The following is a 13,095-nucleotide window of genomic DNA, read 5'->3' on the forward strand; positions in this document are numbered from 1 at the left end:
CTGTTATGAACCTTTAAAATGCATACTTGAGTTCTTACTGGTTTACAGCGTCAAAGAAAAAAACAAACAAACAAAAAACAAACAGGTGTGATTCAATTTGACCTTATGGAAGACACGTACGTATCCTGAACATAGCACGGGCCAGACTGTGATAATTTAAAAAAAAAAAAGTGTTTAGTTAAATTTTGGCTTCATGAGGTGCCTAGAGTAACAGAAATATCCTATAATTAAAAGCTACATTCAGTGACTCCCTTATTCACAACGGGTTGCCACAGCAGGTATCTCTGCATGTTTGAACACCACGGGGATTTGTGCCCCCTCCTGCGATTGGACTTGTCAGGCAAATGTGTAAATTGCTACACTATAGGGCATAGGGCTGTGCAATATGACCAAAATCTCATATCCCAATATAAGACATCTATCATCCGATAACGATATAAATTACAGAAATATACATTTTCTGAAAATTCTGTGAATCTCGGGCAGCTTGAAGTGTTTCCAGCTGGGCGTCGTGTACCTAGAGTCAAATGATTTAAAAGATGCATGAAACTATACATTTTTAGACATAAGTTGTATCTGCCGCCGTTTTCTTTGTGAGTATTTATTACACGGCGTGTAAAAGCCTGTTCTAACGTTTGAGTCTAAGGTTTATTTTTTAGCACATGATGGCTCTTTTTTGCTTCGCATCCATAAATACTCTGCATACTCTTTCACGTGATTCCGTTTATTCTGAAAAGTCTCAACAGGATCTTGAGCTTTATTGTGAAAGGTTTATGTGGAACATAAGCAAGCGGACACACGATGCTGTTACCGTCGTTGTTGCTAACGACAACGCATAAAAACAGGCGCTTGTCCGTCCATAGTGTGGTTATAGTAAATATAAGAGAAATAGAGAACTTAATTTAGAAATTAATATAGCCACTACAGTGACCATCAAAACGGTGAAAAAATATCGCCTTAAACAGTTTATTTTGCAACACCACGAAACAAACGATAGCATAAAATGAAACGATAGACGTTTTTATATCATCATCCGATATATATCGTTATATCCAACAGCCCTAATAGGGCAACTACAACTACTGTTGACAAAAAAAGAACAAAAAAACGAAACTGTAGCTGACAAATTTCAAACACGAATGGAATGAACTTCCTTAGTTGGTTTCTCAGTGTCATGATGGCTGTCATGTCCACTTTAATCCTACTAATAGTAAATTTCAACAGTGAGAATAAACGTCTCTATATGCATATGCTTTTCTTTAAAAGCTTTATGGATTAAAACATGAGTACAAGTACTGAAGATGAATAGCCACTTTTATTCTGTTGCCTTGTCTGTGTTGTATAAGTGATGAAATAAGATGTCACTGGGAGAACAATGTTGAAAATCAAGAAACAGGACTATACATAAAAAACACAAAAAAGAAAAAATCAACCATTCATCCCACTTTAACTCTTAACCTAAAAGTCGATCAAAAAGCCATCGAGTGGCCTTTGATTGAGTGCGATGTGTAGCAGATTTAATAAACCAGGCTTTCTGTGAAGACACAGCAGCTATAATGGGCCAAGTATAAGAAGACCTTCTGAAGGTTTGACAGTTATACGCTCACGCTGCTGAAAAAAACTTTTCCTGAGATTCCACTGAACCAGTGAAGCCTTTTTTGTTAATAATTGAAACATATAATCCAGCAATAAGAAAAATAACAAGAACTCCACACTTGCTTGTATCTTGTCTGTCAGTCAAATACTCACACAGAGTCTCCAGTCAGGGTCTTAAAGCAGTCAACATCTAATCTCTGACACTATTTTCCAGTCTGTCTTACTTAAGTCATCATGACAGTCTTAATTCTTTGCTGCTTGGCACAGTAACATCTTGCACAATCCTTCAAAAGCTCCTTGAGTTTAAACTGGACTGCCAAACATTTTTAGACTGGCTAACTGAGGGACATTAAAGCCAGCAACAAGACAAACCCCATAGTTGTAATTGAAACGTTTACAGGTATGGGTAGTCCTTTACCACCAGCGACCGTCCTTGACCTGTTCTACCAGCTGCTTTAGTCAAGACTAGCATTTTGCAATAAAAGCTCTTCACTAAAATATTCTTCGTTAGTGTTATACCATAACACCATAATGCCTAAGGTCTGTTTGAGTCAAGGAAAAACAGAACAGTACTCTGCAGAAGTCCTGAGCCACCCATGTAAACATACATAGTAATACATTTACAGTTTGCACAGCCCTAATGAGCTGGAAAGTTCGTATGATCACTGGTATTCTTCAACACTGCCTGAATCTCTAAGGCAAGCTGCTGTTCTTTAAGTAGCCTTCAAGAAAAGTTCTCCAGGCTACTCCAGAGCTCTCGTTTGGATGTTGGTTGCCTTTTGTTCAATTCTTTATCAAATTGGGCCCAAACTATTTCAATAATGTTGAAGGAAATTTGGATTCACCACTCCACAAGATCTATTGTGACTGATCTTGTGTAATTCCTGCCTTCCACTGAGACCATCTCACACTTCATTGAATCCCTCAGGTTTCCTATTTCTTAGGAACATACCTTTCAGATAGTCTAAGAAGCTTGGAAAGAAAAGCCCTGCTCTTCTTTAAGTTCCTTCAAGACGTTTCACCTCCCATCCAAGAAGCTTCTTCAGTTCCACGGTCAAATGGTGGACAGGGGGTCCATATCCCTCTTGGGGGGACACTCTCACAGGGCTTAAATCTGGGACCATTTGACCTTAGAACTGAAGAAGCTTCTCGGATGAGAGGTGAAACATCTTCAAGCATCTTAAAGAAGTCCAGACGCTTTTCTTTCCAAGCTCCTTAGACTACAAGGACCTGGATGACTGAGAACCTTCACAGACAATTTCAGATACTGGTCATTAGCTCTAGATATCTACCCAAAGCTACAATTAAAAATAGGTTCTTTGCTAAGTTGTCTGTTAGACACAACACTGGTTCATCCAGTGTTGTGTCGTTGACTTATGGTGCCTTTTTTATAGAGACAACCAAATAAATTATATATTCTTCTGATAAAAATCAGTTATAAGGATTTGATTGAAAATGAGTGAAAAAATAGTCCATGTCCAAAGAAAATTGCTTAGAACCACAAAAAAAGCAATAAACAAACAAACAAACAAAAACAATTACAACCACATCTGTGTGGAGGTAAAGGATAAAGAAATGATGGGCAACTTCAGACTTTTGTACTGTACTGCAGAGCCTACAAAGGGAGAAGATAAGAAAAGAAAAACAGAAGATGAGAAAGGGATAAACACAAAAAAGGAAAATTGCTTCATATTCAAGTAGAAGGAGGTTTTTGGAAGCAAAGCCCATTCAAGCATTACTATTTTCTCATTATAAAAGTGAGAGCGGGATAAGGAGAAAATGTCTCTATTCTCCATTTCCTTTCATTTATTGCTCACTCTCATTCATTTCACCAGCGTATTGATCCTGACTTCACAAGACATTTTCCTCCACTGTGCCCTCATTCCTCCAACATCTATTTATCGCAAGGCCTATTAAATTAATGTTAAACAACAAATACAAGGTGGATCCCCCCAAACAATACATCTGAACTTTCACAGAGAAAATGCATTAGTGTTACAGTAAGGACTGTAACCTGGTTGCTTTGTTGGAAACAACAAAGCAACCAGGTTGCCTAAGGCCCTAAGTCATGTCCTGGTGTTGGAAAAACACCTGTATGAGTATAAGTGGGATAATATACAGTATACAAGTATATCATCTCATACACATGCAAAAGTACTGCTAAGCCTGTGCTGGAGGAAATACATTTTCACATAAAAAAGGGCTGGCACGCCCCTGTGAGAAAGGCGAAAAATGTGGCAGTTACCAATTTTCTCACCATTTTGGTTTAGTAGCCAGATGGAAGTTAAAGTGCTTTTATTTTCATAGCACTCTCTGTCAACTGGGGGAAGGGTGGGAGATGGACTTTTTCACCGGGCTCTGCTAAAATGCAATCTCTCACTGTGTCACCTGCTCAGCACGGACTTGTAGCTTTGCAGTCTGTGGCATTTCATGGCCTAATTGAATTCAGAAAGGGATACAGGTACAACAGGAATGTTCTAACACCCTGGAAATAATAAGTTTTGTGTAGAGAGAATGAAAAAAATATATATGAGGCAGTGACTTTTGAATTTAGCTGTGGAACAATCTGTTTACGAAAGTGACAACAGTGTCAGGTGGAAAATAAGAATGTGTCAGCTTCTGCATATATTCCAGTCTACATACACAAGCAGACACACAGCATAAATGCATGCTTTGAAGTACCTCTACATACAGAAATAACTAGGGTGCTTATGTTTTATTGTATTACCTATCTTAATCTCTTAATAGCTTCCCCAGTGTGCTTAATGTGCAGATTCCAACCAGTGCAGTTCTGGTGAATCATTTGACTTTAAATGATTGACTTTTAATTTCTATGACCTCTTATGATGATTACAATCATTAAGAGGTTTCAAAAGAACACAGATGCTATATGATGCTATATAAGTTAAATCCAAGCTAAATTAAAATGTGATGGCGGTGAGTTCACATTTTGGGCATTTTGACCATCACCATATGGTCAGGTACTGAATTGGTGATGGACTTTTCAGAGTAATGATTCACAGAACATCTTGACACCACAGCAGAATCATCATCTGACCCGTTATGTAAATGTTTCACAAATTTTGTACAAGACTGGGAAGCAAAATAACCTCAAGCAGAGGAGAAAAATCCTCACCAACACACATGTATACGCATAAACACAGTGCGGCACCAGCGCAGCAGGCCATGCATTGTCCAATCCATTTCTCTCTATCTTGGCAAACAGTACTGCCTAAGGCAATGCATGCTGACACTGAAGCATCTGGAGTTGTTCACAAGGGGATGCCCACTCCACCGCTTTAGACTTTGTTATCACAAAGCGCAAAATAGAAAGAGAGGGAAAAAAGGCAGCTGTGTGTGGGGTGAAATTAATGTGTCTTGAGAACAGGCATGGCTGGACTCCTCCAGGACCTGAGAAGGCTTAATCTTACTGCAACATCTGGCAGAGGCTGGGCAGGCAGAGAGAACATCAAGGCATCCCACTGTCTTAAGGCTTCCAAGCAATTTCTCAACAGCAGACAGACACCATTTAGTTCCATTTCATCCTCACTGTCACTGGTCATCTTCCACTCTGACTTTGTGGGTCTGCGTTTGCTTGTTTTCTGTCTCTTCTTTTTGATTGATTATGAGGAATAAGCTAGATAGCATTCTTCCATCTGCATATACGGCAATCCTGCTGTTTTGCCATGTCCCAATTTATATATTAAACTGCGGTGTGCACAAGCAGTGCAACTGTGGCATGGACAACCAGCAAGACAATATAAATTTAATTTAATTTTAAACAAATGAAAAGGAAATAGGCACGAATTTATTAATGCTATTGTGCTGATCTTAATTTAAGTAAAACTCAACTTGACTGATAAAAATCACAAGATGTGGCGTGTGACTTTTTGTGGGGGTTTTAAATAGCAAAATTAGTCAGGCAGTCAGCCAGTCATACTTGGCACAACATTACTAACTGGAATTTGAATATAAATTATGTAAAAGAAACACTATTTGTTCCAGAGAATAAAATGAATCTAGGTTAATACCACAATGACATCGGTACATGTAATATTTGCTTCACTTTGTGTTTTTTGTCTCTTTGCCCCTGGGATACGCGCGCGCGCGCGCACACACACACACACACACACACACACACACACACACACACACACACACACACACACACACACACACACACACACACGCGCGTTTAGAGAAGTTTTTCTTCTATTATTTAGTTTTATTTCTCTTGAGCAAACAAGAACAGAATCCATAATCTGGTTTGGATGATCCAAAGTAATCTCCTATAACTACAGGGACAACTTAAATCTGTAATCCTGTATCTCCAGCCAACGTCAAACCATTCATTATGTTGAGGAAAAGTAGTTATTCCCCTTCCCCAGGGGTGAGATTAAGTTGAAGGGCCGCATGACCTGGGGAGAAATGATCATTTTTCATGATCACATTGTCTAATATCAGCATTGAAAGGAAAGCCCTGTGTCTGAGGTCAGATATACATTTGATCTGCTACTGTCCATTTGTAGATGAGCTATTTTGTCTCTTAGCCATGTTCATGTTAAATGGATGACACTTGGTGACACAAAAGATCAGCTCCTTCTACACATTTTCTATAGGATAGAGATCTAGAGACTGTCTAGACCCCACCATGATCTTAATGTCCTTAATTAGCCTCTTTCTTGTTGCCTTGGCAGTATGTTTTGGGTCAATGTCATGCAGGAAGAACCATCCATGACCCATCTTCAGTGATCTGGTAAAAAGAATTTCTCAGTGCAGTGAACTTGTCCTGTAATCTTAGCAGGAAAACAGCCCCAAACCATAATCTTTCCATGTCGGTACTTAACTGTGGGGATGATGTTCTTTGGGTCATACTCATTTCTTTTTCTCCAAACAAGACAGATGAAGCTAATACCAAAAAGTTTCATTTTGGTTTCCACAGCACTTTCTCCCAAGCCTTCTGTGAATCATTTACATGTTCACTGAAAACACGAACATGGGCCTGTGCGTGTGTCTTTCATAAGCAGGAGGGATCTTATAGGTGCTGCAATATTTGAATAAATTACAATGTGTTACCAATGATATTCTTGGTGGTTGTATTCCAACAAGCTCATCCTATGTAGTTCTGGGCTGATCGATCGGGTACCTCATGGTCATCTTTATCCCGTAAGCCAAGATTTTGCATAGAGCACCAAAAAAACAGGTGACTGGTGCTTATTTTGAATTTCTTCCAAAAGTAGTCACCTTCAAACCAAGCTTCTTGTTGATGGTCTTGTAGTCCAGTCCAATCTTGCGCAGGTCTACAATCTTGTCACTGACGTCGTTTGACGGTTAATTGGTCCCGTCCATGGTGGTGAACAGGTTGGAATGGAAGAAACGTATTCTGTAGATGTGTGTGCTTTATAATCATAACTAGTTGAGATCAAGAGTATTTGTAAGTAATTGATTATAATCTGTGTACCACATGGGAACATAGCCAATCTGTAGGAACTAGAATTCTGGCTGCTTTGTAGGGAATCAAATGCTTATTTCATTGAAATAAGACACACTGTAAGTTGTGTTTTGAAAATGTTGGCTTCCCCCTGACAAACTCTATGTCATAATCTAAATTACACCACCACAGCTTTCAACTTAATTTCCATTTCTTTATTGCTTTCTATTGAAAACCTGCACCAGATGATGAGCTAACATTGCCCTTACATAATGAAACAATATATCATACATGCAGTCCTCTATGGGAGGGCATGCTAGGATATGAGTACACTGATGGTCTTTTTTCCAGTAAAACAGGTCAGTGTTGCTGACACATCATCAATCGAGGACCTACAGTGTAAGAGCGAGGGCCACCATCCACCTTTCCTGGGATACTTGCCTCCCACCGGGCTTTGAATGTCTCTTTGTATCATCAATCTCAACCAACCTTTTAACCCATGGTCACCAACACTAATTATACCAAGTGCAGTCACAGGGAAGCCCTAAAAATAGCAGAAAAAAATTCTGACAATAGACTATTTTAAATGAATTTATCAGGCAGTCTTGTTACTACACAATACCCCGGGCTCCTTGTTTTTTTTTAAATTAAAGTGACTGAGACAGACAAATTGATTAAGATTTTTATAACTTAAAATCTCTCAGTTTAACAACGATCTAAACAAACTATGTATTCTGATCCCGGATATAGTTATGAGTGAAAATTAAACTCCAAGGCTTTTTATATTCTTCAAAACTGAAAGAATGGCTCATATTAGGGTCACAGTACTACAGAAAACATTCAGAACTCTGCACAAGAATGTTTCCATCGCAAATCATTGGAAGCAAACATAATAAAAGGATGCTTAACCAACTGTGCAAAGAAATATCACACACATACTTGAAATGAGTGGTGAAACTACAGATGCTTGCTAGGGCTATGTTACATTGGTGTGACAGGATTCCAGATTATTTGCTTCTTTTGTGCACTAGGCAGCACTTTAACTTCGAGCTACATATTTGTGAGAGTCAGGTTTCACTTGTTTAACTTTTTGACAGTTAACAGAAGTTCCCACAGTCCCTTCACAGGAGTCAACCTTTCCTTGAACCAGTCACTTTCTTCAGCATCCTTTCAATACCCTCTGCATCTCCTCTTTCCCAGCTTCCCTCCATTACATCCCTCTTTCCATCATATAGAGTGTTTACATCAATGTGATTTTTCTGGTTATGAAGTCTCTAAAAGACAAAAAAAATCTGCTTATTCATATGATTGTGTAGACTGCTATACCAGTTACTCCAAATTATGTTAGCACTTGTGACATTTACAAATCCAAACTAACAGTGCTGAAAGGGTTAATTTGACATCAACTGTTAACCTGAAATTAATTTGACTGGCTGTTGACCTGACTTGTACAGTGCAGAGAACCCAGAGTCCTGTAAGCTGTCTACATACTTAAATAGGTCAGCATATTCAAGCTCTCTGCCATCAGAGTTACCAATTACATTTCTCTCATTCATAACCTCAAGGCAAAACTCGATTTCCTCCAACTTCAAATGTTCTGCTATTACATCAGGTTATTTCTCAGGTGCAGGTAGTAGCATTCAGAAGCCTGGGTAAGATGTGCAAAGATCTTTGCATCTTCTTTAAATATCCTAGACAAATATTTAGCTTTGTTACCCTGGGCTTATTTAGGCTTCTGAAATTACATCACATTGTTTCATTTACACACATACAAACATAAATGACATATTCATATCATATGAAGACATTTAATCCAACCTTGTGTGTCCTTCAACACATCCTACATGAACCTGTCGATTCATGTAGGATGTGTTGACAGTGCTTCCATAGGAAATGTAGGATTGCCATCATTTACTGCTGTTTGCAACCTTCCTCCTGACATTTACCCGTCACCTGGTGAAAAGATTCACTCATACATAGACATGTACCCACAGAACAACAAGAAGCTGGCATTATATAGGAACAAACAGAAAATGTCAGCTTCACACTGTTCACAAGTGCACACATCAAGTGCATATCATGCAGAACCAGATTTCTAACAGAACCCACTGCGATAGCTAATAACACTGAAGTGGCTCTATGGTGTGAGCTTCTATATTTCCAATATGCCACAAGATAAACAACTCAGATTCAGAATAAAGATTGAGAAATAACTGCAGCATAACTTTTTCAGCTTAAAGAAAACTTGAAGCTAGAGGGTGTTTGTCATAGTGATTTCCCCTGCTGGATCAAGCTCTGTGATAGGTAATCCATCACCTCAAACTCAGTACAGAGGAAATGCAACAAGAATACATGCAAGCACACACACACACACTTACACACACACACACCTAGGTGCCAATATCTGGATGCATATTCAAAAAAAGCCTGTTTATGTCAGTTTCAGTGTCTGATTGAACTGAAAAACAGATCCAGTCACCCAGTGGGTGAACCTCTGGACGGCAACATTTTGCAGAAAGATCAGCAGACACTGATGTATCCATAATGTCTTCTACATTCAGCACTGGCTTCGCACCTTCATGGCCCAAGGGCTAATGTGGTGCCTTTGGGGCCTAAACCAGCAGGATTTGTTCACCTTTGTAGGGGACAGGAAAGGATGTGAAGACAGCAGCTTGTCATCACCTTGTCATGGCATGTGAACTTGAACAATAACTTGTTAATGGGTAGACTGGTTCAAGGTTAGAACAGCTGTCTTGACAATTTCATATACAAGCATGTTCATATTCTCTAGAGATAAACTATAAAAAAAAAAGAAAGAAAACAAATGAAGAAAGACAAGATAAAATAATAATAATAGAAAAATAAGGAATAGTTTCAGGTGCGCATCCATCACGTGTATTTTATACAGAAAAAAATTCATTACGGCCCCTGGAAGTCACTTATAACCGCAGTCCAAACTGACAATGCCCCTCCACAGAGGGATGGCATAAAGCATTTAGAAGCAACCTGAATCAGCATCCATGAGAACATCAAGAGAAGCCATCAGAGGACCTTAGGAGAGAAAAATCAGTCTTACCTTCAACAGCATACTCTTCAGCTTCAGGGTGAACACGGATCGCATGGAAAGGGGAAATAGAACAGAAAGAAGTCAATATTATATTTCCAAGCACGTGCTTTTCCATAATTTCATCAAACATGGATAAAACATAAAGACATCCAGTTTTGAAGACTTGACAGCAAAATGTATTACTCTCTTTCCCAGAAAATGTAAGGTTAAGTCTTTAATCTACTGACTTTCTTAGAAGGCTGTGGATGCCCCAATAATTCCACAGCTGCACATTGATTTTTCAAGAAATGTCCAACAGAAATATTTTCAACCAGTCCACTGTACCTACAGTTCCTCTCATATCAGTGGCTTTCAGAAATGAAAAACAGTAGGTCCTTTTCATTATGCTAATTTATGCTTGCTCATGTCTTTTTTCTTCCTGTGATCCAGAAATTTCACGCGTTCCTCCATCATCAAGGATCTTCTAATACTTTAAATGCCCCTCGAGGAGAGAGGAGGCTTTTGTAGGAGCTTAGAGCAGGAAACATAGGTGTACCTTAAAGGTAGCTCTTACCAGCTTGCATCTTCACATGTTATAAGTAGCTGACATACTTAAGATTAACAGTATGGAACAAAGTATTTCCTATTTGGCTGCTTGGAGTCATCTATTCTTTTGGATTTTCCGTACGTATGTGACTGAGGAAAATAAGCAAACACACTGACACAATGAAAAGCAGCCAATGCCTTCTCAGATTGTTCTACTAAACCACTGTTCAGGAGCAGAAGAGGTCAGTCTGTAAAACAAGAAAATAAAACTGCATTCTTGAGTTAGAAGAAGAGAAGCTACCCAAAAAGAAAAAAAAAGCATACAATATAGGGCTGGGCGATATGGCCTAAAATTCATATTGGGATTAATTTGAAGCATGTGCGGTAATGATATATATCACGATATATTATTTTCTTCTGTATAACGTATTTTCCACACTATTAAGCACACTTAAGATCCTTTAATTTTCTCAAAAATCGAGAGTGTGCCTTATGTATGAATTCTGGTTGTGCTTACTGACCTCGAACCGATTTTGGCGTGCAGAAATCTGTTAAAAATGTTTTAGTACAACTTTGGTAAGCCGCACTGCTTGATGGATTGTCAGAGCATTACGGCTGCCGTAGTGAGGAGCTTCGCGGAGTAATCTGGTTCCAAAACTCCGTCCTCTTCAGGTCCCAAAGTCAAACGAACACTAAGAGTTAAAAACGGTCTAAATTCTTTAATCTTTAATTAAATCATCAGCGTTGCTGCTTTACCAGGTTACCAATTAAATTTAACATCCAGGCATCCATGAAAACAGAAGTTATTAAATTTAACAGAGTTAGAAGTTAACAGGAAGTTGGCTCGCTAGTTTCCACCTAAACATTTCATACCATGTTCTGACTGAGAGATTTCTGAAACTAATTAAAACGTACAGCTCTGCCACTTCCGATATAAATGAAGACAGAAAACTAAACAGCAGTGGCGTTTGCAGGGTTACTGAAGTTGGACTATCTGGTATATAATGTTGTGCTACATGATTGCTAGCGACACAGCTATGTTAGCATGACATTAGCACAGTGAAGCTGGAGGATGAACACCAACTTTTTTTCCACTCGATAGAAGTTAACGTGAGGGATTCTGGTGGTCAGGGACAAATGCAATCGCATAGCAGGATGCTATTACACGGGCCAAACTTCAGTCAGGAGAACAACTGAGATCATTCATCCACAATACAAGGTTAGTTATTAATATACTGCAACAACATGGGAATAGAGCAGCTGCGAGAAAATTCAACAATAATGAATCAATGTTACGGAAGTGGAGGAAGCGCAGTTTTTGGCTTTCCCCATATTTCAAAAGTGCTTCATCTCTTTGCTATGACTGTCGGCATAATTTGCAGATGATAATGGTTGTAGCCACTGCGATGCTTTCGACCAAAACAGATGACATCATCAACATGCGCTATCGCGATAGAGTGGTATAGTCAAAATCTCTTTCGTTGGCCAAATTTATATGGTTTCTATTGTATATCGTTTATATCGCCCACCCCTAATACCATAGCATCCCTGTGGAGAGCTTGGCATTTTGATCTGCTTTTGTGGCTTGTGAGCTTGGGCCTTTATGTGACATTGCTGCATTAACTTCTAGCTTGGTTGATAATATTTTAATGTGACTCAACAACGTAGTGGTTCAGTGTGTTTTCTGGCACTTTTTTTTTGAGGGTGGCAGAAGCAATGTGCAGCTGTTGCAGAAGCAGCATGCAGTATCTTCACAGGAATTTCTATCACAACTTATAAAAACCAAAAAGGTCAAGAATCTGAAAAAATGCTTAATTTCGCAACTGCAAAGGACAAATCTATTTTCTGCACTACCCATGAGTATGGAAGTCCACGTAATTTATACAACTTCTAGTATTAGACTTCAATTATAAGGTTCTTTTGAATGCCACCTCCCATAACAGGTTGGATACCAACTACTTAACACTAACACTCATGTACATCTCCCTATGCATCCCTGTTGCTAAATTAACCTGAGTTTAGTTCACTGGATTGAGCAAGAATAGCCACTTTCCACAAACACACCAACAAAGCAACCGAAAACTGTTCTTGAATGACAGAGCATCTGCCAAGCTTAAGCACTGGGACAGCGTTTGTCTGAAACAGGGTAGCAGTTGTTTATATAATCACTGGCCATGACCCTGCTTTTCCTCTCTCTCTCATCTCTGATCATAGCCCATCATCCTGTCTTTCATAAGTTATCCTCATGTGTTCCTGTCTATCTTCTGAGCTGAAGTAAAATGATGTTTGATGTACAGTAGAGGTCATTTATACCATCACTGGTCATGACTCTGCCTTTACCCTCCACTCATCTCTGAACACAGTCCATCATCCTGCATTGTCATGTCATCCCTGTTTCTCTCTGTCAAAGAGAGAAAGAGTTTCTCTCTGTTAAGCTCAGCTGCTTAAAGTTTTAACTCCATTCCACCGACATAGT

At 39.0% G+C, this 13,095-nt stretch overlaps 1 protein-coding gene across 1 annotated transcript in view; it reads right to left on the reverse strand.

The window, feature by feature from the left end:
• Positions 1 to 13,095, reverse strand: part of nrxn2b (neurexin 2b) — a 660,624-nt gene that overhangs the window by 596,581 nt on the left and 50,948 nt on the right. Inside the window, exon 2 of the mRNA XM_080898453.1 lies at positions 10,104 to 10,124. Within this exon, the coding sequence (XP_080754579.1) occupies positions 10,104 to 10,124 (21 nt within the window). The remainder of the gene's footprint in view (positions 1 to 10,103; positions 10,125 to 13,095) is intronic.

This window comes from Rhamphochromis sp. 'chilingali', assembly GCF_963969265.1.
Source record: "Rhamphochromis sp. 'chilingali' genome assembly, chromosome: 1".
In the NCBI taxonomy this organism is placed as follows: domain Eukaryota; kingdom Metazoa; phylum Chordata; class Actinopteri; order Cichliformes; family Cichlidae; genus Rhamphochromis; species Rhamphochromis sp. 'chilingali'.